This window comes from Podarcis muralis, chromosome 3, assembly GCF_964188315.1.
Source record: "Podarcis muralis chromosome 3, rPodMur119.hap1.1, whole genome shotgun sequence".
In the NCBI taxonomy this organism is placed as follows: domain Eukaryota; kingdom Metazoa; phylum Chordata; class Lepidosauria; order Squamata; family Lacertidae; genus Podarcis; species Podarcis muralis.
This window is the reverse complement of record NC_135657.1, coordinates 765,156-790,069: the sequence shown is the minus strand read 5'-3', so window position 1 is coordinate 790,069 and position 24,914 is coordinate 765,156. Positions and strand designations below refer to the sequence as shown.

The 24,914-nt window shown below is 49.7% G+C and overlaps 1 protein-coding gene across 1 annotated transcript; it reads right to left on the bottom strand.

Moving 5' to 3' along the window:
• Positions 1 to 1,578: 1,578 nt before the first annotated feature.
• LOC114595014 (uncharacterized) lies at positions 1,579 to 22,981 on the bottom strand. The gene is given in 6 exon segments (XM_077925361.1): positions 1,579 to 4,457; positions 13,992 to 15,873; positions 16,465 to 16,591; positions 17,331 to 17,413; positions 17,824 to 17,905; positions 18,101 to 22,981. Coding segments are annotated over 6 exon segments (3,816 nt in total). The 5' UTR covers positions 18,527 to 22,981; the 3' UTR covers positions 1,579 to 3,241.
• Between the last annotated feature and the right edge of the window lie 1,933 nt (positions 22,982 to 24,914).

The following is a 24,914-nucleotide window of genomic DNA, read 5'->3' as shown; positions in this document are numbered from 1 at the left end:
TATGCTCAAACCGTCTTGCTCCGGTGAGCAACCTGGCCGCTGAATTCTGCACCAGCTGAAGTTTCCGAACCGTCTTCAGAGGAAGCCCTCCGTATAATGCACTGCAGTAATCTAACCTTGAGGTTGCCAGAGCATAGACAACAGTAGTTGGGTGATCCCTGCCCAGACAGGGGCGTAGTTGGGCCACCAGCCGAAGCTGATGGAAGGCACTCTGGGCCACGGAGGCCACCTGAGCCTGGAGCGACAGGAAAGGATCCAGGAGGACCCCAAGCTATGAAGCTGCTCCTTCAGAGGAAGGGTCACCCCATCAAGAGCAGGCCATCTCCCTAGAATGGTATACTAAAAATGATGAAGTTAATTCTGTGATGGTTATAATATACAATTTTTATCAGCTAAAAAAGCCAATGCAATTCTGGGCTGCATCAATAGGAGTATAGCATCTAGATCAAGGGAAGTAATAGTGCCACTGTATTCTGCTCTGGTCAGACCTCACCTGGAGTACTGTGTCCAGTTCTGGGCACCACAATTCAAGAAGGACACTGACAAACTGGAACGTGTCCAGAGGAGGGCAACCAAAATGGTCAAAGGCCTGGAAACGATGCCTTATGAGGAACGGCTAAGGGAGCTGGGCATGTTTAGCCTGGAGAAGAGGAGGTTAAGGAGTGATATGATAGCCATGTTCAAATATATAAAAGGATGTCACATAGAGGAGGGAGAAAGGTTGTTTTCTGCTGCTCCAGAGAAGCGGACACGGAGCAATGGATCCAAACTACAAGAAAGAAGATTCCACCTAAACATTAGGAAGAACTTCCTGACAGTAAGAGCTGTTTGACAGTGGAATTTGCTGCCAAGGAGTGTGGTGGAGTCTCCTACTTTGGAGGTCTTTAAGCAGAGGCTTGGCAACCATATGTCAGGAGTGCTCTGATGGTGTTTCCTGCTTGGCAGGGGGTTGGACTGAATGGCCCTTGTGGTCTCTTCCAACTCTATGATTCTATGATTATCATGGGAAATGTCATGGAAAGAGGATTTGAAGTTTACGGCTTACTCTTTGTTGAAAGAAAACCACAGTGGTACCTTGCAAGACGAAATTAATTCGTTCCGCGAGCTTTTTCTTCTTGCGAATGTTTTGTCTTGCGAAGCACGGTTTCCCATAGGAATGCATCGAAAATCAATTAATGCGTTCCTATGGAGACCGCCTTCAGACCAGGTCCGGGGACAGCGGGGAAGACGCACTGCGCTTCCCCGCTGTCCCCGGAGATTTCCCTATGGGCTTTCGTCTTGCGAAGCAAGCCCATAGGGAAATTCGTATGGCGAAGCACCTCGAAAAACGTAAAACTCTTTCTTCTTGCGAGCTTTCAGTCTTGCGAGGCATTCGTCTTGCGAGGTACCACTGTATATGATGTACTGTTGGTACCTAACACTGAGTAAAATTGCACAAATGTATGGAACCAGCTCAAATTTGGGCTGGAAATGTAAAAGGAAAGAAGGTACCTTTTATCATATGTGGTGGTCCTGTGGAGTGGTAAAAGTGTTCTGGGGAATGATATATACTGAATTAAAGAAAGCGTTTAAGAAAACTTTTGTCATCATCAACATCATCAATTTTAATTTGTATACTGCCTTTCTATCTTACAATCCTCAAGACGGTTTACAAGCTGAAGAAACAGAAAATGTACATCTTCTAACAATCTAATGCAATACAAAACATAACTTTAAAGATTATTATAAAAAAATAAAAAATAAAATAAAATGGGCAGCGTACATCAAAATAGCAACATTCAACCATTAATTAGAATAGTATAACATAATAATAACATATAAAAGTTAAACAGAAATCCACCTAACAGTTACAATAATATCTAAAGTATAATCAATAAAACAACGGCAAGCCACAGTAGACAAAACAATACAATACACATTGAGTAGCAGAGGGTGGGCAAGGCAGGTGGAAGGAGGCCTTGCCTGATGGAGTCTCTCCCCTCACCCTTTGCCAGAAAACCAGAGGCTTCTCTGTTATAATATCATATATGTGATGAATTACCAGAGAAAATAAGAGACTGTTTACGTACGGAATGACGGCAGCGAGAATGTTTTTGGCCCAGAGATGGAAAGAAGGTGAAGTACCGACTAAGGAAGAGCGGCAGACCAAACTGATGGAATGCGCAGAAATGGCGAGACTAAGGGGAAAGATCAGAAACCAGGAAGAACAAGTATTTTTAAAAGACTGGAATAATTTTATTGTATACTTGACAGTATACTTGACAGATACTGTAGACAGTTAAAATCACGGGCAGGGATACAAGGACACTTGCAATGTGAACTGAACTTTGGTTACTATGGTTACATAAGAGATGGATAATGGTAAAAGATGCAGGGAAAAGGGAAAAGATAACATCTTTAGAACTGGAACCCATGTGGGGGAAGGTCTGAAGGTGTGAAAGAACCTTGATATTTTGTATGTTTTGGAAAGGTTACAGTTATTATGTATAACTTTATGTAAAACCAATTTAATTTCTTTTAAGAGCAGGCCATCTCCCACCCATCTGGTCTAGGGCACCACCCACTAACTGCCTCAGTCTTATCTGGACTGAGTTTCACTTTGACACTGAGTTTCAGACATCCACTCAGCCTTCCTCCCAGGGAAGGCAAAAAGAGCAGAGACTGCTTGTTGTTTAGTTGTGTCCGCCTCTTCATGACCCCCTGGACCAGAGCACGCCAGGCCCTCCTGTCTTCCACTGCCTCCCGCAGTGGAACCCTAACCCTAAAAATGCTAAAAAACGGAGGCACTCCTTCCATGCTGGATGCCATCAGACGATTGAATCATGTTTAGCTTGTGGTCCACTAAGACCATTAGACCTCTACAATTCTATGATTCTATGGGAAACACCACGCTTGCCAGCAGCACATGTGAAAAGGACACAAGCTTAACGTGAGTCAACAAGGTGAGTCAGTAGCAAAATAAGCTAATGCTATTTCAGGCTACATCAACAGATGTCTAATGTCCAGGTCATGGGAAGTAATACTATATTCCTTTCTGCCTTGGTCAGACCACACCTGGAGTCCTGTGCTCAATTCTGGATGTCACAATCAAAGGAGGATATTGAGAAGTTGGAATCTGTGCAGAGAATGGTGACCAATATAATCAAGCATTTGGAAACCAAGCCTTTTAAGGAACGATAGAAGGAGCTGGATAGGCTTAGACTGCAAAAGAGGAGATTGAGAGGAGATAGGAGACCCATCTTCAAATACCATGATTCTCCCTGCTGTGAGTTCCTTGATGGAAAGTGAGACTTTTCTTCCATTTGAAGCTCTTTCCACATTCCAAGCACTGATATGGTCTCTCCTAACGGTGATTTGTTTGATGGGAAGTAAGTTGTCCCTTCTGACTGAAGTTCTTTCCACATTCCAAGCACTGATATGGCTTCTCCCCTGTATGAATTCTGTGATGGGAAGTGAGCTGGCAGCCCTTAATGAAGCCCCTTCCACATTCCAAGCATTTATATGGTTTCTCCACTCGGTGAATTCTTTCATGTGAACTAAGGGTACCCTTCCGACTAAAATTCTTTCCACATTCCAAGCACTGATATGGTTTCTCCCCTGTATGATTTCTTTGATGATCTGTGAGCTGAACTTTCTGCCTGAAGCTCTTTCCACATTCCAAGCACTTGTATGGTTTCTCCCCTGTATGAATTCTTTGATGATCTGTGAGCTTAGCTTTCTGCCTGAAGCTCTTTCCACATTCCAAGCACGTATAGGGTTTCTCCCCTGTATGAATACTTTGATGGGATATGAGATGGTCCTTCCAACTGAAGCTCTTACCACACTCCAAGCACTGATATGGTCTCTCCCGGCTGTGAATTGTTTGATGATAAGTGAGATGTCTCTTCAGTTTGAAGCTCTTCCCACATTCCAAACACTGGTGGGGTTTCTCCCCTTTGTGAATTATTTCATGTGAAGTAAGGTAATCCTTCCGACTAAAATTCTTTCCACATTCCAAGCACTGATATGGTTTCTCTCCTGTATGAATTCTTTGATGGGAAGTGAGACTATTTTTGCAACTGAAGCTCTTCCCACATTCTAAGCACTGATGGGGTTTCTCCCCTGTATGAATTCTTTGATGGGCCTTGAGCACATGCCTGTAACTGAAGCTCTTCCCACATTCTAAGCACTGATGGGGTTTCTCCCCTGTATGAATTCTTTGATGGGAAGTGAGACTATTTTTGCAACTGAAGCTCTTCCCACATTCTAAGCACTGATGGGGTTTCTCTCCTGTATGAATTCTTTGATGGGAAGTGAGACTATTTTTGCAACTGAAGCTCTTCCCACATTCTAAGCACTGATGGGGTTTCTCCCCTGTATGAATTCTTTGATGGGCCTTGAGCACATGCCTGTAACTGAAGCTCTTCCCACATTCTAAGCACTGATGGGGTTTCTCCCCTGTATGAATTCTTTTATGGAAAGTGCGAAATGTCTTCTGACGAAATGTCTTACTATCTTCCAAGTTCCGATGATTTTTGCCAACAGGATATATTTTATGGGAAGTAGAATGGGAGCTCAGACTATAACTCTCTCCACACTCCAAATATTTATACAACTTCCCCACTGCGTGAATGTTGTCACGGTTCCCCTTGTTCATAATTTCCAATCCATCTCCACCTGCATCAAAGAGAGAAACCGATTAGAGCCTCAGGAAGAAATAAAGCACCAAATTATGGAAGACTGCTAATGAATGTTTGTGATCGATGAAGAACGGAAGGGAGTTAGATCTAAGGCTTTACTACGAGGTTCACTGCCTTTGTTGACTCTCATTGACGCACAGATTGATGGGAACCTGAGATTCAAACAGCCTGGGATCTTCCAGGGTGGATTTTGTTTGACCTAATCGTGGAATCTGCCCCATCTGCAAGGTCAGTTGTCTCTTTGGTCAACCAGAAAGCGACCAAAGCAAAAACAGAAAACCTCACAGAAGCTGCTAATTCTAACCACATCATGGAAGGTTACATTCAAGAAGGTCTGGACAGCTCAGACCAGCCTGGTCATGGTTTAAAAAGGCATATGTGGGGCAAGAATATTTGCAGACAAAACAGTAGATTCAAGGTGAGCTATGGGGAAGGAGAATCCCATATGCTGTCAAGCGCCATCAAAATATTGCAGGATTCTCACAGGGGTGGGTGGGTGTATTTCAAAACATATATTATAGTCCAGCAGGAATCCTTACTGAGAGAATCCACAGCCGCACGATTGTCCTCCATGACGTCCTTATGCAGAGCTCTCTGGTCAGGATCCAGCAACGCCCACTCCTCCTCTGTGAAATACACAGCGACATCTTCAAAGCACAGAGGACCCTGAAGGAAAAGGAAAAAGGTCCTCTTCTGAGACAGCACAAAGATTATCCACTATACATTGCTCAGTTGTTTTCTGCCCATTCCTTGTTGTGTTCTTTTAATGGGATTATTTGGCTGCACGTTTTAGGTCTGGATGCCTATTTTAGCATTTCAATGATTTATTTTACTGTGCATTCTAATGATGAGTATTAATCTTTGTGTGAATGGGTGGAACTCCGCATGCTGTTCTTCAATCTGGCTCTTAATACGGCTAAGACCAAGGAATTGGTGGTGGATTACAGGAAAAAAAAGGCGGACATTCAGCCCTTGTATATCAACGGGGAACGGGTGGAGAGGGTGGCGGAATTCAGGTTTTTGGGAGTAGCTATCGATCAGGGCATGACTTGGAGCGCACATACCACTGCTCTGGTGAAGAAGGCCCAGCAGAGAATTTATTTCCTCAGACTTTTAAAGAAGAACAATCTGAGTGAGAGACTGCTGGTGTCCTTCTACCGAGGCTCCATAGAGAGCATTCTTACATACTGTATTTGTGCTTGGTTCTCCAGTTGTACAGCTAGGGAGAGGAAGGTGCTCCAGAAGGTCATAACCACAGCCCAAAGGATTATTGGTCATCCTCTCCCATCTTTGGAAGAACTGTACGGTTCCCGTTGTCTTAGGAAAGCAAATAACATCCTGCAGGATTCATCTCACCCGGGACACGGTCTGTTTGCACTACTGCCTTCTGGCAGGAGATATAGAAACATCAAGTCAAAGACAAATAGACTGAAAAACAGTTTCTATCCAAGAGCTGTGGCCTTTTTGAATGCTGTAACTCGATAGTGTGACCTGGGAGTTTGATGGGTGTGGTGTGGGTGTGGCTGGAATGTGGTTTGTTTGGTTGTTGTTGTTGTTTTGCTTTTGTTGTTTTTAAGGGATGGCATCCAATTTCGTTGCACTTTGTGCAATGTTGCACTTGTGTAATGACAATAAAGAATCTATTCTATTCTATTCTATTCAAATTATTCTGTCTGTGGAAGTATTCCTGTCTGCCAGACAGAATGCTCCCTTCTCTACTCCCGCTGTGCGATGCTTGGGGGGCAATGGGACCCTCCCTCTGCCCTACAGCCAACTTCAAGGGGCTCATGGGGGCACAGAGAGGGGGAGGAGGGGAATTCCCCTTCTACAGCTGATGGGGCTACTGAGGTGAATCCCGGCCACTGTTTGCTATGGCTTCTCAACTTCTTGGAAGCTTCTCAACTGCTTAGAAGCCGGATTAGATCAATATAGAAATATAACTGCAGCTACTAATAAATCATAAAAATAGTGACATTCCGAATCCCAGTTAAGGAGAGATGGCTGTTCATTCCTGTCAGCACATACACCTTCCTGAATGGCATTGTCCATCTTTGTTCAGGACAGAGGCTTTGACAGAAGCCAAGAGGAGGAGAAATTCTTTCCGGCCCAGAGGCTCCCTGGCTGCCCCACTCCTCTGACTCTTTCCCCACAAAGCTCTTTCCCCATACCAGATCTGTTTCCACAGCTGCTGCTTCTCCTCCGTTCTCATGAAAAGATGGATGTGGAGGTCTGGGGGGCATCCTTTGGTCACCTGCGAGAGACAAAAGTCAAAGGGAAGCCATCAGTTTCTACGTCTCTCACTTCTTCAGACACACTGAAACAGGCTGCTGAAAGAGACTTCTGTTTCAGTGTATCTGAAGTAGTTTGCATGCACACGAAAGCTCATTTTTTTCCTTTTCCAACCACGGCTGACCAAGACGGCTACCTACCTCTAACTAGAGGTTCAGCACTTAGAGATAAGGGCCACAGATGTGCCATGGAAAAGGTCTTGCTTGTTGAGTGCATTTTGACATTGTACCCATTTCTAATTTTTGTTCTTCAAAATATATCTTCCCCCCCTTTGGGCTCTTGGCCCCAAGTGCCTCCCCCCCTAAAGATGAACAGAACCCAAAGATTAGTTTCAAGATCCACAGAATGAGAAGAAAGACGAGTTCCTCCTTACCCAGTGGCCTCCCTCTGGCGTCCAATGGAGTCTTTTCTGCCTCACAGGAATCCAGGCCCATTTCCGCAAAGAGATCCTTTCCCTGAAAGAGTAACAAGGGTTCAAAACAGAGAATGGGGAGAAGGATTAGAAAAGGAATGATCGGAGCAAACACTTTAGGGGAGCAGATCTCATCCCTTGCTTCTCCAAAGAGGGCGAGCCGTTAGGAGAGCATCTTGGAAGGCTCCCTGTCTTGCTTGGAGCCCCTTGGGAGTTTCCAGAGGAAAGTCTCTCTCACCTGCTGCTCTGCCTGCTTCCTCTCCTCTGCCTGACTCAGGAGGAAACCTTCGGCCAGGGCTACAGCCTGGGAACTGGTCTCCGCTCCACATTCCCTCACCCAGCTCTCCATCTCCAGCGGAAGGACAGCCAGGAACTGCTCCAAGATCACCAGGTCCAACATTTGAGCTTTCGTATGACTTTCTGGCTTCAGCCACCGACAGTTGAGGTGGTGGAGTCGGCCGCAAGCCTCTCGGGGTCCTTTGGCCTCCTGAGAGCAGAACTGCGTCAACTGCTGGCTCTGCTCCTCTGAGCAGAGGGTGTCCTCCTCACCCGGGATCTTCTGCACTGAGTTTTCCCATAATTCCCCACTGCTCCCAGTTTGGAGGGCAGGGCCTCCTCCTGCTTCAGGGCCAGCTGAGTCTTGCTCATCCATCTGGGCTCTCATGAAGCCTCCAAGAGATGGAAAGGAATCCTTTCGTTTTCTGCCAAGTTCTGATGGTCCAATCTAGAGGTGCTAGCAAATCCTACAAAGCAAACATATTGGTCTGTTATCAGACTGATACATGGTCAGGAGAAGAGAAATGTTTCCTGAGCAAGGGTGGCTGAGTCTTGCTAGGAGCCAGGGCTGGACTGCACCACTGCCCTGACTCTGAACCTTCATTAACAGGAAAAAAGAAGAAAGAGAAGGAAGCCTCTAGCCCTGGTCTAAGGAAAGCGACCATGGAGAATTGCCTCAGTGACAATTTCATGACCCAGAAGGTGGAAGAAACAAGAAGGGGATCATCTGTCTTGGACCTAGTCCTCAACAACAGATGGGAACTGATCAACCAAGTGGAAGTACTGGGAAACTTGGGAGGAAGTGATCATGTCCTCCCCTGAGACAGAGGGAAACGAAAGCTGAGTGTAGTCAGGAATTCACTTTAAGGCGGGCAATTAAAAGAAACTTAAGGAGATGCTGGGTGAGATCCTATGTTCTGAAATACTGAAAGAAATGGGAGCTTCTTCAAGGTGAAATATTGAAGGCCCAAATGCAGGCAGTCCCAACCGGAAAGAAAAGTGAGAGGCTTCCTCTTCAGTCTGGGGGATGCAGATCTGAGCATTTGGGGAAAGACCTGCGATTTAGGTCTGGGCTTCAGTTTTCCGTTTCATTGTGGAGTGCTCACTGGAAGGACAGATCCTGAAGCTGAGGGTCCAAGACTTTGGCCACCTCATGAGAAGAGAAAACTCCCTGGAAAAGACCCTGATGTTGGGGAAGATGGAGGGCACAAGGAGAAGGGGACGCCAGAGGATGAGATGCAGGGACAGTGTTCTGGAAGCTACCAGCATGAGGGAGGCAGTGGAAGACAGGAGGGCCTGGTCTGCTCTGGTCCAGGGGGTCACGAAGAGGCGGACATGACTAAACGACTAAAGGAGAGGACTAGATGTCCTTTGGGTCCCTTCCAAGTCCCCTAGGCTTCCTCTTCAGTCTGGGGGAGGCAGATCTGAGCATTGAGGTCTGGGCTGCAGTTTTCCGTTTCATGGCGGAGCTGGAAGGGCCCCGCGGGGTCATCAGTCCAGCATCTGGACCTGCCTTTCTCCAGCTGGGGCCCCAGACGTGGCTGGACTACAACTCCCATCACCCCCCGCTAGCCAGGCCAGGGCTCAGGGATGAGGGGAGTTGTAGTCTGGGACCCCCAGCTGGAGAAACCCCCTCGCCCCCCCCTTTGCAAAGAAAGCCCTGCCTGCCCCTCCCTGCAGGAGCCCCCCCCCAATAGGACCCCCTGCATCCCGGGACCCCGAGGGGGAGAGGAGACTCACCGGAGGAGACAAGAGGGGGCCGGGGAGGGGCTCCGGAAGACCCGCCTCCGTCATTCCTTTCCTGTCCTCTCTAGGAAGGCGGCTCAGCTGCTCTTAACCCTTGCCTAGCCTGGCGAGAAGGAGAAAGAGGAGCCCCCTCCCCCCCCCCCCGGGATGGGCAGGGCCAGAGCGGACAAGGGAGCAGCAGCCTCCCCGGGCCCGGGGACAGGCTAGGGGAGGTCTAGCAATCCGGCACCCAGGCGCCCCAAGCAGGAGGAGAGCGCCTTGTGCCGCTCTAAGGTAGACTGGCTCTGGCCCTGGAGGCTCCATGCAAGAAGAGCTCTGAGGCAGGTGCCTCGCGCTAAAGGGGACCCATCCGGCCCGGGATCCTGTCATAGCTGTCCACTTTCAGATTTGAAAAGAAGGGATCAGCAGCCTCCCCTGTCCCGGGGACAGTCTATGGGATGTCTAACAATCCGGGATAGCAGTGGGAGGCTCCATGCAGGACTCCTCCGAAACCAGGGAGAGCCCTGGGGCAGGTGCCTTGTGCCAAAGGGGACCCATCCGGCCCGGGATCCTGCGCCCACAATGGCACCCAGGAGGAGAGCGCCTTTTGCCCTCTAAGGTAGACTGGCTCTGGCCATGGAGGCTCCGTGCAAGAAGAGCTCTGAGGCAGCTGCATTGCGCCAAAGGGGACCCATCCGGCCCAGGATCCTGTGCCCACAATGGCGCGCCCAGCTGGTCCCTCGTTTGTGGGGAGCCTGGGGGCCGGAGGAGGAAAAGGAGCCTGGCCAGGAGCCGAGAGGGGAAAGAGGAGCCCCCTGTCCCCCCGGGATGGGCAGGGCAGAAGGCAGGGCGGGGGGGCCTGGAGGGGTTGCAATTTCTGGCCTATTAGGGCCAGGGCTAAAGAGCAGGCAGGGCCAGAGATGTCCACTTTCAGATTTGAAAATAAGGGATCCGCAGCCTCCCCTGTCCCAGGGACAGTCTATGGGAGATCTAACAATCTGGGATACCAGCGGGAAATGGTGCTGGAATAAGGGAATTTCCCGCAAAAAAAGGGAAGGTCGTGGGGCACAGGGGGTTCTGTGGTCTATAAGCCACTGAGACTTGGGCTGCCCAGCGGAAGGTCTGTGTTTCCAGTCCCCATGACTGAGCTCCCCTTGCTCTGTCCCAGCTCCTGCCAACCTAACAGTTCAAAAGCACACCAGCGCAAGTAGAGAAATAGGTACCACTGTGGTGTTTCTGTGCGCTCTGGCACTTCTCACAGTGTCCCGTTGCACCGGAAGCGGTTCAGTCCTGCTGCCCATATGACCCGGAAACCTGTCTGCGGACCAACATGGGCTCCCTCAGCCCGAAGGAAGATGAGCTCTGCACCCCAGTCGCCTTTGACGGGCCTTGACCGTCCAGCGGCCCTTCCTCACCCAACAGAGGAAGGGAAGGTCCACGTGTTGGACTGAGCAGGAAAAGGGGGGCTGCCTTGGCCTCCCCTTCCCCTTTAGAGCAAGCGCCTCTGGGGCGCAAGAGGGGGGTGCTGGGTCTGCTACTGCCGCTCTCGCTGCCCCCCTGCAACTTCAGCAGGAGCTGTTTATCCAGAGGGGGAAACAAGCCTGGGAGGAGACATTTTACTTCTTTATTAAATTTATATACCGCCCTATGCCCACAGGCTTTCAGGGCAATTCACAAAATAAAACCAGAATATAAAACCACAGAATAATAAAAATAAAAACAACAACCACCTGATAAACCCTCCCCCCCCAAACACATTTTAAAAGGCCATAGGATGTCAATCAAATCAACCAAAGGCCTGGTTAAAAAAGAACATTTTTGCCCGGTGCCTAAAGGTGTGTAAGAAAGGCGCTTGGGGGAACCTCCCTGGGGAGAGCATTCTTCACATGGGGAGCCACTGCAGAGAAGGCCCCGTTCCTGTGCTGCCACCCTCCGGACCTCTCAGGGAGGAGGGACACGATGAAGGGCCTCAAAAGATGATCTTAGGGTCCGGGTAGGTTCATATGGAGAGAGGTGGTCCTTGAGGAATTGCGGTCCTCAGCTGTTTAAGGCTTTATAGGTCAAACCAGCACACTGAATTGGCAGCCAGTGCAGTCGGACCAGGATTGGTGCAATATGTTCAAACCGTCTTGCTCCGGTGAGATCCTGGCCGCTGAATTCTGCACCAGCTGAAGTTTCCGAACCGTCTTCAGAGGCAGCCCAATGTGTAACGCATTGCAGTAATCTAACCTTGAGGTTGCCAGAGCATAGACATTAGTAGGTAGGTGATCCCTGCCCAGACAGGGGCGTAGTTGGGCCACCAGCCGAAGCTGATGGAAGGCACTCTGGGCAACGGAGGCCACCTGAGCCTGGAGCGACAGGAAAGGATCCAGGAGGACCCCAAGCTATGAAGCTGCTCCTTCAGAGGAAAGGTCACCCCATCAAGAGCAGGAGATCTCCCTAGAATGGTATACTAAAAATGATGAAGTAAAATCAGTGATGGGCAAGAGACTTTGGTTATAATATACAATTTCTATCATGGGAAAAGTCATGGAAAGAGGATTTGAAATTTACAGCTTGCTTTTCCATTGAAAGAAAACTATATGAAAATGATGTACTGTTGGTACCTAACACTGAGTAAAATTGCACAAATGTATAGAACCAGCTCAAATTTGTGCTGGAAATGTAAAAGGAAAGAAGGTACCTTTTATCATATGTGGTGGTCCTGTGGAGTGGTAAAAGCGTTCTGGGGAATGATATATACTGAATTAAAGAAAGCGTTTAAGAAAACTTTTGTCATCATCAACATCATCAATTTTAATTTGTATACTGCCTTTCTATCTTACAATCCTCAAGACGGTTTACAAGCTGAAGAAACAGAAAATGTACATCTTCTAACAATCTAATGCAATACAAAACATAACTTTAAAATGGGCAGCGTACATCAAAATAGCAACATTCAACCATTAATTAGAATAGTATAACATAATAATAACATATAAAAGTTAAACAGAAATCCACCTAACAGTTACAATAATATCTAAATATAATCAATAAAACAACGGCAAGCCACAGTAGACAAAACAATACAAAACACATTGAGAAGCAGAGGGTGGGCAAGGCAGGTGGAAGGAGGCCTTGCCTGGTGGAGTCTCTCCCCTCACCCTTTGGCAGAAAACCAGAGGCTTCTCTGTTATAATATAATATATGTGATGAATTCCCAAAGGAAATAAGAGACTGTTTACGTACGGAATGACGGCAGCGGGAATGTTTTTGGCCCAGAGATGGAAAGAAGGTGAAGAATTTGCTGCCAAGGAGTGTGGTGGAGTCTCCTACTTTGGAGGTCTTTAAGCAGAGGCTTGACAACCATATGTCAGGAGTCCTCTGATGGTGTTTCCTGCTTGGCAGGGGGTTGGACTCGATGGCCCTTGTGGCCTCTTCCAACTCTATGATTCTATGATTCTATGATTCTACCGACTAAGGAAGAGCGGCAGACCAAACTGATGGAATGCGCACAAATGGCGAGACTAAGGGCAAAGATCAGAAACCAGGAAGAACAAGTATTTTTAAAAGACTGGAATAATTTTATTGTATACTTGACAGTATACTTGACAGATACTGTAGACAGTTAAAATCACGGGCAGGGATGCACTGACACTTGCAATGTGAACTGAACTTTGGTTACTATGGTTACATAAGAGATGGATAATGGTAAAAGATGCAGGGAAAAGGGAAAAGATAACATCTTTAGAACTGGAACCCATGTGGGGGAAGGTCTGAAGGTGTGAAAGAACCTTGATATTTTGTATGTTTTGGAAAGGTTACAGTTATTATGTATAACTTTATGTAAAACCAATTTAATTTCTTTTAAGAGCAGGCCATCTCCCACCCATCTGGTCTAGGGCACCACCCACTAACTGCCTCAGTCTTATCTGGACTGAGTTTCACTTTGACACTGAGTTTCAGACATCCACTCAGCCTTCCTCCCAGGGAAGGCAAAAAGAGCAGAGACTGCTTGTTGTTTAGTTGTGTCCGCCTCTTCATGACCCCCTGGACCAGAGCACGCCAGGCCCTCCTGTCTTCCACTGCCTCCCGCAGTGGAACCCTAACCCTAAAAATGCTAAAAAACGGAGGCACTCCTTCCATGCTGGATGCCATCAGACGATTGAATCATGTTTAGCTTGTGGTCCACTAAGACCATTAGACCTCTACAATTCTATGATTCTATGGGAAACACCACGCTTGCCAGCAGCACATGTGAAAAGGACACAAGCTTAACGTGAGTCAACAAGGTGAGTCAGTAGCAAAATAAGCTAATGCTATTTCAGGCTACATCAACAGATGTCTAATGTCCAGGTCATGGGAAGTAATACTATATTCCTTTCTGCCTTGGTCAGACCACACCTGGAGTCCTGTGCTCAATTCTGGATGTCACAATCAAAGGAGGATATTGAGAAGTTGGAATCTGTGCAGAGAATGGTGACCAATATAATCAAGCATTTGGAAACCAAGCCTTTTAAGGAACGATAGAAGGAGCTGGATAGGCTTAGTCTGGAAAAGAGGAGATTGAGAGGAGATAGAAGACCCATCTTCAAATAAGATGATTCTCCCTGCTGTGAATTCTTTGATGGGAAGTGAGACTTTTCTTCCATTTGAAGCTCTTTCCACATTCCAAGCACCGATATGGCTTCTCCCCTGTATGAATACTTTGATGGGATATGAGATGGTCCTTCTGACTGAAACTCTTTCCACACTCCAAGCATTTATAGGGTTCATACCTTGTATGCCTTCTTTGATGGCAAGTCAGACTTCTCTTCCTACTGAAGCTCTTTCCACATTCCAAGCACTGATATGGTTTCTCCCCTGTATGAATTCTTTGATGGTAAGTGAGACCCGGCCTGTGACTGAAGCTCTTTCCACATTCCAAGCACTGATACGGTTTCTCCCCTGTATGAATTCTTTGATGGGAAGTGAAAGTTTTTTTCCAGGTGAACTTCTTTCCACATTCCAAGCACAGATACGGTTTCTCCCCTGTATGAATTCTTTGATGGGAAGTGAGACCCTGCTTGTGACTGAAGCTCTTTCCACATTCCAAGCACTGATGGGGTATCTCCCCAGTGTGAATTGTTTGATGGGAAGTGAGCTGGCAGCCCCTAAAGAAGCCCCTTCCACATTCAAAGCATTTATATGGTTTCTCCACTCGGTGAATTCTTTCATGTGAAGTAAGGGTATCCTTCCGACTAAAATTCTTTCCACATTCCAAGCACTGATATGGTTTCTCGCCTGTATGACTTCTTTGATGGGCTGTGAGCTTAGCTTTCTGCCTGAAGCTCTTTCCACATTCCAAGCACTGATATAGTTTCTCCCCTGTATGACTTCTTTGATGGGAAGTGAAACTATTCTTGCTAGTGAAGTTCTTCCCACATTCCAAGCACTGATATGGTTTCTCCCCTGTATGAATTCTTTGATGGGAAGTGAGCTTAGATTTCTCCCTGAAGCTCTTTCCGCATTCCAAGCACTGATATGGTTTCTCCCCTGTATGAATTCTTTGATGGGAAGTGAAACTATTCTTGCTAGTGAAGTTCTTCCCACATTCCAAGCACTGATATGGTTTCTCCCCTGTATGAATTCTTTGATGGAAAGTGAGACTATTCTTGCGAGTGAAGGTCTTCCCACAATCTAAGCACTGATGGGGTTTCTCCCCAGTGTGAATTGTTTGATGGGAAGTGAGCTGGCAGCCCTTAATGAAGCCCCTTCCACATTCCAAGCATTTATATGGTTTCTCCACTCGGTGAATTCTTTCATGTGAAGTAAGGGTATCCTTCCGACTAAAATTCTTTCCACATTCTAAGCACTGATATGGTTTCTTCCCTGTATGAATACTTTGATGGGAAGTGAGATGACCCCTCTGACTGAAGCTCTTCCCACACTCCAAGCACTGATATGGTTTCTCCCCTGTATGAATTCTTTGATGGGAAGTGAGCTTAGATTTCTCCCTGAAGCTCTTCCCACACTCCAAGCACTGATATGGTCTCTCCTGACTATGAATTGCTTGATGATAAGTGAGATGTCTCTTCAGTTTGAAGCTCTTTCCACATTCCAAGCACTGATATGGTTTCTCCCCTGTATGAATTCTTTGATGATCTGTGAGATTAGCTTTCTGCCTGAAGCTCTTTCCACATTCCAAGCACTTAGAGGGTTTCTCTCCTGTATGACTTCTTTGATGGGCCTTGAGCACAGCCCTGTGACTGAACCTCTTCCCACATTCCAAACACTGATGGGGTTTCTCCCTGCTGTGAGTTCTTTTAGGGAAAGTGAGAAATGTCTTCTGACGAAATGTCTTACCATCTTCCAAGTACCAATAACGATTTTTCCCAGTAGGATATATTTTATGTGAAGTAGAATGGGAGCTCAGACTATAACTCTCTCCACACTCCAAATATTTATACAACTTCCACACAGTGTGAATGTTGTCACGGTTCCCCTTGTTCATAATTTCCAATCCATCTCCACCTGCATCAAAGAGAGAAACAGATTAGAGCCTCAGGAAGAAATAAAGCACCAAATTATGGAAGACTGCTAATGAATGTTTGTGATCGATGAAGAACGGAAGGGAGTTAGATCCGATGTCTTACTACAGGGTTCACTGGCTTTGTTGACTCTCATTGACACACAGATTGATGGGAACCTGAGATTCAAACAGACTGGCATCTTCCGGGAAGGATCTTGTTTGGCCTAATCATAGAATCTCCTCCATCTGCAAGGCCAGTTGTCTCTTTGGTCAACCAGAAAGTGATTGAAGCAGAAACAGAAAACCTCACAGAAGCTGCTACTTCTTCTGCCACATACAGAAAGTTACATTCAAGAAGGTCTGGGCAGCTCAGACCAGCCTGGTCATGGTTTAAAAAGGCATATGTGGGGCAAGAATATTTGCAGACAGAACAGTAGATTCAAGGTGAGCTGCGGGGAAGGAGAATCCCAGATGCTGTCAAGCGCCAGCAAAATATTGCAGGATTCTCACAGGTGGAGGTAGGGGTGTGTGGGTTTGCGTGGGTGGGTGGGTGTATTTCAAAACATATATTATAGTCCAGCAGGAATCCTTACTGAGAGAGTCCACAATCCTACGATTCTCCTCCATGACTTCCTTATGCAGAGCTCTCTGGTCAGGATCCAGCAACGCCCATTCCTCCTCTGTGAAATACACAGCGACATCTTCAAAGCACAGAGGACCCTGAAGGAAAAGGAAAAAGGTCCTCTTCTGAGACAGCATAAAGATTATCCACTATACATTGCTCAGTTGTTTTCTGCCCATTCCTTGTTGTGTTCTTTTCATGGGATTATTTGGCTGCACATTTTAGGTCTGGATGCCTATTTTAGCATTTCAACTGATTTATTTTACTGTGCATTCTAATGATGGGTATTAATCTTTGTGTGAATGGGTGGAACTCCGCATGATGTTCTTCAAATCATTCTGTCTGTGGAAGTATTCCTGTCTGCCAGACAGAACGATCCCTTCTCTACTCCCGCTGTGTGATGCTTGGGGGGCGATGGGACCCTCCCTCTGCCCTACAGCCAACTTCAAGGGGCTCATGGGGGCACAGAGAGGGGGAGGAGGGGAATTCCCCTTCTTCAGCTGATGGGGCTGCTGAGGTGAATCCCGGCCACTGTTTGCTATGGCTTCTCAACTTCTTGGAAGCTTCTCAACTGCTTAGAAGCCTGATTAGTTCAATATAGAAATATAACTGCAGCTACTGATAAATCATAAAAATAGTGACATTCCGAAGCCCAGTTAAGGAGAGATGGCTATTCATTCCTGTCAGCACATAAACCTTCCTGAATGGCATTGTCCATCTTTGTTCAGGACAGAGGCTTTGACAGAAGCCAAGAGGAGGAGAAATTCTTTCCGGCCCAGAGGCTCCCTGGCTGCCCCACTCCTCTGACTCTTTCCCCACAAAGCTCTTTCCCCATACCAGATCTGTTTCCACAGCTGCTGCTTCTCCTCCGTTCTCATGAAAAGATGGATGAGGAGGTCTGGGGGGCATCCTTCGGTCACCTGCGAGAGACAAAAGTCAAAGGGAAGCCATCAGTTTCTGCGTCTCTCACTTCTTCAGACACACTGAAACAGGCTGCTGAAAGAGACTTCTGTTTCAGTGTATCTGAAGTAGTTTGCATGCACACGAAAGCTCATTTTTTTCCTTTTCCAACTACGGCTGACCAAGACGGCTACCTACCTCTAACTAGAGGTTCAGCACTTAGAGATAAGGGCCACAGATGTGCCATGGAAAAGGTCTTGCTTGTTGAGTGCATTTTGACATTGTACCCATTTCAAATTTTGGTTCTTCAAAATACATCTGCCCTCCTTTGGGCTCTTGGCCCCAAGTGCCTCCCCCCCTAAAGATGAACAGAACCCAAAGATTAGTTTCAAGATCCACAGAATGAGAAGAAAGACGAGTTCCTCCTTACCCAGTGGCCTCCCTCTGGCGTCCAACGGAGTCTTCTCTGCCTCACAGGAATCCAGGCCCATTTCTGCAAAGAGACCCTTTTCCTGAAAGAGTAACAAGGGTTCAAAACAGAGAATGGGGAGAAGGATTAGAAAAGGAATGATCGGAGCAAACACTTTAGGGGAGCAGATCTCATCCCTTGCTTCTCCAAAGAGGGCGAGCCGTTAGGAGAGCATCTTGGAAGGCTCCCTGTCTTGCTTGGAGCCCCTTGGGAGTTTCCAGAGGAAAGTCTCTCTCACCTGCTGCTCTGCCTGCTTCCTCTCCTCTGCCTGACTCAGGAGGAAACCTTCGGCCAGGGCTACAGCCTGGGAACTGGTCTCTGCTCCACATTCCCTCACCCAGCTCTCCATCTCCAGCGGAAGGACAGCCAGGAACTGCTCCAAGATCACCAGGTCCAGCATCTGAGCTTTCGTATGACTTTCTGGCTTCAGCCACCGACAGTTGAGGTGGTGGAGTCGGCCGCAAGCCTCTCGGGGTCCTTTGGCCTCCTGAGAGCAGAACTGCGTCAACTGCTGGCTCTGCTCCTCTGAGCAGAGGGTGTCCTCCTCACCCGGGATCTTCTGCACTGAGTTTTCCCATAATTCCCCACTGCTCCCAGTTTGGAGGGCAGGGCCTCCTCCTGCTTCAGGGCCAGCTGAGTCTTGCTCATCCATCTGGGCTCTCATGAAGCCTCCAAGAGATGGAAAGGAATCCTTTCGTTTTCTGCCAAGTTCTGATGGTCCAATCTAGAGGTGCTAGCAAATCCTACAAAGCAAACATATTGGTCTGTTATCAGACTGATACATGGTCAGGAGAAGAGAAATGTTTCCTGAGCAAGGGTGGCTGAGTCTTGCTAGGAGCCAGGGCTGGACTGCACCACTGCCCTGACTCTGAACCTTCATTAACAGGAAAAAAGAAGAAAGAGAAGGAAGCCTCTAGCCCTGGTCTAAGGAAAGCGACCATGGAGAATTGCCTCAGTGACAATTTCATGACCCAGAAGGTGGAAGAAACAAGAAGGGGATCATCTGTCTTGGATCTAGTCCTCAACCACAGATGGGAACTGATCAACCAAGTGGAACTACTGGGAAACTTGGGAGGAAGTGATCATGTCCTCCCCTGAGACAGAGGGAAACGCAAGCTGAGTGTAGTCAGGAATTCACTTTAAGGCGGGCAATTAAAAGAAACTTAAGGAGATGCTGGGTGAGATCCTATGTTCTGAAATACTGAAAGAAATGGGAGCTTCTTCAAGGTGAAATATTGAAGGCCCAAATGCAGGCAGTGCCAACCGGAAAGAAAAGTGAGAGGCATCTAAGGAAAACAGTGTGGCTGCATAAGGAAAGTGATGCCCAAGCTAGTAATCAAAGAATAAATGATGTAAGGAGGGAGCTGCAGTCCAGGATCGGAAAAGAGGGAGGAACTGGACACCTGGCTTCTTCAAGTGAATTCAGATCTCCAGGACCGGCTGAGCTGCATCCACGGTACTGAAGGAGCTTGGGGATGTAATCTCAGAGCCTTCATCTAGAGCTCTGGGGATTCTTGGAGAACAGGAGAGGCTCCTGCAGACTGGAGGGGGGCAAATGTTGTCCCCATCTTCAAAAACAGGAAAAACTACTGACTGGTGAGCTTGAGATTGATACCAGGCAACCAGGGAAGGTCCTAGAACAGATCATTAAACCGTCAGTCTGTGAGGACTGAGAAAAGGATGCTGTGATTACTAAGACCCAGCAGGGGTTTCTCGAAAACACGTCATGCCAGACCCATCTGGCAGCTCCCAGATGATTGGCTGGGCTCCCTTTATTAATGGCATTTCTACCCCTCCTCACTGAGTCCCCACAACAATGGGGCTCCGTTCAAGGTGCTGACATGAGGGGTTCACTGGGACCCCAATCTCTGAGGAGCCTCTGGAGCAGAGCCCACCGCTAAGCACCAACTCATATGTCGCAGACTCGCTCATTATCGTGGCCCCACCAAATTTCTACCCTTTGCCACAGGATGCTGAAGGGGGGGGCGTCTTGCGTGAGGGAAAACCTAGTGATTTGCAGTCTGAGGCAGGAGTTGGTCAAACAAGAAAAGCTTTTTTTTTAACACAAAATGTTGGTGAAAGAAGGTTGGGTCAGGAGAGGCATTCTTTCAGGTAGAAGTTAAGTTATTATTCAACTAAACAGAAAGATGTCAAAGGCCAAAACACAGTAGTACAGGCACAGCGTCTCTCGAAATCGGTTCTTCCACTTGAGGGAGATGTTGAGGGGGCCAAAGAGGGGGCCAAATGCTTCCCGGCGTTGCTGCTCCTTTCCCTAGTAATGGCAGGCGTTGCAGTGAAAAGCTTTGGGCGCTGCCTCATTCTTTGCCTCCAGAGAAGGGAGCTTTTCGTCCTTGACCCGACTCTCTCAGGTCTTTCCCAATAAGATCACCGACCTCGGGGTCCCCTTCTCCCCTCCTGACGGGAAGGAGACCCCGGTCAGACCATAGCTGTCAACCTCCCCTTTTTTGCAGGAAATTCCCTTATTCCAGCGCCGCTTCCCGCTGCCATCCCGGATTGTTAGATCTCCCGTCGACTGTCCCTGGGACAGGGGAGGCTGCGGATCCCTTCTTTTCGAGGCTGCGGATCCCTTCTTTTCGAGGCTGCGGATCCCTTCTTTTCGAGGCTGCGGATCCCTTCTTTTCCAATCTGAAAGTGGGCAGCTCTGGTTCAGAGGGTCTTCCCCCGGCTTCTCCTCTCCTGCCCCAGACTCAGCCCCCCATGGGACGCCCGTCCGTCCATCCGCCTGCCTGCCTGCCTGCCTGCCTGCCTTCCCCACAGGCTCCACCGGCTCTTCCTCTGGCCAGAGACCAGCTTCTCCTCCGAGAGGCTCCATCCAGAGCCACTTCTCCCTCCGTCCAGGCCTGGGTCCCGATCCCTCTTTCTGCCTCTCTCTCTCACTTGAAGGCCCTCTTTGGGGAAGCTTCGCTTTTCAGGGTCGACGCTTTATTATGGCTTTATATGAGCTGGAAGCTGCCCAGAGTGGCTGGGGGAGCCCAGCCAGACAAGAGGGGGAGAAATGACAAAATCATCATCATCATCATCATCATCATCCCTGACTCAAAACTCCCTCAGAAACGGCTCCTTTCCTTTTCCCGCCCAAAGTGCTGGCTCCGCCCCCCTCTGGCTGGCTGGGGAGCCAATCAGAGAGAGAGGCCCCGGCCCCCTGGTGGCCTTTCGGGGGAACTGCACCCCACTCCGGCCTGGCTGGGCTGTCAATCACCGGCTCCTCCCGCCTTCCCCCAGAGACTTCAGAGGCAGAGGAGGAAAATGACTCTCGAGGAGGCTGCATCTCCGCCCAGCCAGAGGCGCTCCTGACCTGGCGCATGGGGGGCCATCCTCTTTCTCCTTTGTTCCTGGTTTGGTTTAGACCCATTCGCGAACCAAGAACCCACAAACTGTACTGACCACATGCTGCGGACATCTCTGCCCATTTTGTGATGCACAAATGAAACAAAAAGACAGCCTATTTATTTGGGCCTATTATTCCTAAGATCCTTGTTTCTAAAGGCAACCTTGTTTAGGGAAGTTTTTACCCACTAATGTTTTAATGTATTTTTAATCCTTTGTTGGAAGCCGCCCAGAGTGGCTGGGGAAACCCGGCCAGGTGGGCTGGGTATAAATTATTATAAAGCCCATAAGAAGACCCCGGACCCCGTGGTGCACCTGCCCAGCAGGACCAGACCCTTTAAATTATTATTATTATATTATAAAGCATAAGAAGAAGACCCCGGACCCCGTGGTGCACCTGCCCAGCAGGACCAGAGCCCTTGCAAGAGCTACGGCTTCCTCCCAAGAATCCTGGGAACCGGAGTTTGTTCAGGATGCGGTGAGTGGACAGGAAAGCGCCCTCTCCCGCAATTCCTAGAGTGGCTTAACAGGGGACTCCTTGCCAGGGGCCTTGGGGAACCGTAGCTTGAGCCGAGGGGGCTGTGGAGAGAGGGTCTCCCCCTTACTCTCAGCCCTTGGAGGGGGCTGCCTCTTTCACCCACCCGCACCCTGGGATTTGTTTATTACATGTACAGACCACTTTTATGTCCAAGGATCCCAAGGGGGAATACGGGATTCTCCTCCTCCCTATTTCACCCTCACAACAACCCTGTGAGGAAGGCGAGGCGAAGAGATGGTGACTGACTCAAGCTCACCCAGGGAGCTTCATGGCTGAGTGGCGAATCGAACCCTGCTCTCCCATGTCCCAGTCCGCCACTCTAACCTTTGGGCCGCACTGCCCCTCCTTCCCACCATGGCCTCTCCTCTTGGATGGCAAGACCTCCTGCAGAAAGGAGATTCCGACTAAGCATTTGGAAAAAGCGAAGAGCTGTTGGGCCCTGTCACCCCCAGGAGAGATGGCGGCCTCTCCTTCCTTGGAGGTTTCTGGGCAGAAGGTGGAGGGCCGCCTGCAATGGGGAACTGAGCAGAGATTCCTGCATTGCAGGGGCTGGACTAGATGTCCTTTGGGTCCCCTCCGAGTCCCCTAGGCTTCCTCTTCAGTCTGGGGGAGGCAGATCTGAGCATTTGGGGAAAGACCTGCGATTTAGGTCTTGGCTGCAGTTTTCCATTTCATTGCGGAGTGCTCACTGGAAGGACAGATCCTGAAGCTGAGGCTCCAAGACTTTGGCCACCTCATGAGAAGAGAAAACTCCCTGGAAAAGACCCTGATGTTGGGAAAGATGGAGGGCACAAGGAGAAGGGGACGCCAGAGGATGAGATGCAGGGACAGTGTTCTAGAAGCTACCAGCATGAGGGAGGCAGTGGAAGACAGGAGGGCCTGGTCTGCTCTGGTCCAGGGGGTCAGAAAGACGCGGACACCACTAAACGTCTGAACAACAGGACTAGATGTCCTTTGGGTCCCTTCCAAGTCCCCTAGGCTTCCTCTTCAGTCTGGGGGAGGCAGATCTGAGCATTGAGGTCTGGGCTGCAGTTTTCCGTTTCATGGCGGAGCTGGAAGGGCCCCGCGGGGTCATCAGTCCAGCATCTGGACCTGCCTTTCTCCAGCTGGGGCCCCAGACGTGGCTGGACTACAACTCCCATCACCCCCCGCTAGCCAGGCCAGGGCTCAGGGATGATGGGAGTTGTAGTCTGGGACCCCCAGCTGGAGAAACCCCCTCGCCCCCCCCTTTGCAAAGAAAGCCCTGCCTGCCCCTCCCTGCAGGAGCCCCCCCCCAATAGGACCCCCTGCATCCCGGGACCCCGAGGGGGAGAGGAGACTCACCGGAGGAGACAAGAGGGGGCCGGGGAGGGGCTCCGGAAGACCCGCCTCCGTCACTTCCTGTCTTCTCTAGGAGTGAGGCGCAGCTGCTCTTAACCCTTGCCTAGCCTGGTGCGCCCAGCTGGTCTCCTTTGGGGGGAGAAGAAGGAGAAAGAGGAGCCCCCTCCCCCCCCCGGGATGGGCAGGGCAGAAGAAAGGGCGGAAGGGGGGGCCTGGAGGGGATGCAGTTTCCGGCCTCTGGGGCCAGGGCTCCAGTCAGGCAGGGCCAGAGCGGACAAGGGACCAGCAGCCTCCCCGGGCCCGGGGACAGGCTAGGGGAGGTCTAGCAATCTGGGATACCAGCGGGAAATGGCGCTGGAATAAGGGAATACCCCCCCCCCAAAAAAGGGAAGGTTGACAGCTATGGATCCTGCGCCCACAGTGGCACCCAGGCGCCCCAAGCAGGAGGAGAGCGCCTTGTGCCGCTCTAAGGTAGACTGGCTCTGGCCCTGGAGGCTCCATGCAGGAAGAGCCCCAAAGCAGCTGCATCGCGCCAAAGGGGACCCATCCGGCCCAGGATCCTGCGCCCACAGTGGCACCCAGGCGCCCCAAGCAGGAGGAGAGCGCCTTTGGCCCGCTAAGGTAGACTGGCTCTGGCCCTGGAGGCTCCATGCAGGAAGAGCCCCAAGGCAGGTGCATGGAGCCAAAGGGGACCCATCCGGCCCAGGATCCTGCGCCCACAGTGGCACCCAGGCGCCCCAAGCAGGAGGAGAGCACCTTCTCCCCACCTTGTGCTCTGTCGCTCTAAGATAGATTGGCTCTGTCCATAGAGACTCCATGCAGGAAGAGCCCTGAGGCAGCTGCATCGCGCCAAAGGGGACCCATCCGGCCCAGGATCCTGCCATAGCTGTCAACTTTCAGATTTGAAAAGAAGAGATCAGCAGCCTCCCCTGTCCCAGGGACAGTCTATGGGAGATCTAACAATCCGGGATCGCAGCGGGAAATGGTGCTGGAAAAAGGGAATTTCCCCCCAAAAAAGGGAAGGTTGACAGCTATGGATCCTGCGCCCACAGTGGCACCCAGGCGCCCCAAGCAGGAGGAGAGCGCCTTGTGCCCTCTAAGATAGACTGGCTCTGGCCCTGGAGGCTCCGTGCAGGACTCCTCAGAAACCAGGAAGAGCCCCGAGGCAGGTGCATTGCGCCAAGGGGGACCCATCCTGCCCAGGATCCTGCGCCCACAGTGGCACCCAGGCGCCCCAAGCAGGAGGAGAGCGCCTTTTGCCACTCTAAGGTAGACTGGCTCTGGCTCTGGCCCTGGAGGCTCCATGCAGGACTCCTCAGAAACCAGGGAGAGCCCCAAAGCAGCTGCATCATGCCAAGGGGGACCCATCCGGCCCAGGATCCTGCCATAGCTGTCAACTTTCAGATTTGAAAATGAGGGATCAGCAGCCTCCCCTGTCCCAGGGACAGTCTATGGGATGTCTAGCAATCTGGGATAGCAGTGGGAAATGGCGCCCACAGTGGCACCCAGGCGCCCCAAGCAGGAGGAGAGCGCCTTTGGCCCTCTAAGGTAGACTGGCTCTGGCCCTGGAGGCTCCATGCAGGAAGAGCCCTGGGGCAGGTGCATTGCGCCAAAGGGGACCCATCCGGCCCAGCATCCCGTGCCCACAGTGGCACCCAGGTGGGTGCCCCCAAGCAGGGAGAGGGCGCCTTCTCCCCCACCTTGTGCCCTGCCATTCTAAGGTAGACTGGTTCTGTCTATGGAGGCTCCATTCCAGACTCCTCAAGCCCTGCAGCAGCTGGATCTAGGGGAACCATCTAGCCCAGGACCCTGCGCCCTCATTGGCCCCCAGTTGCCCCCCAAGGGA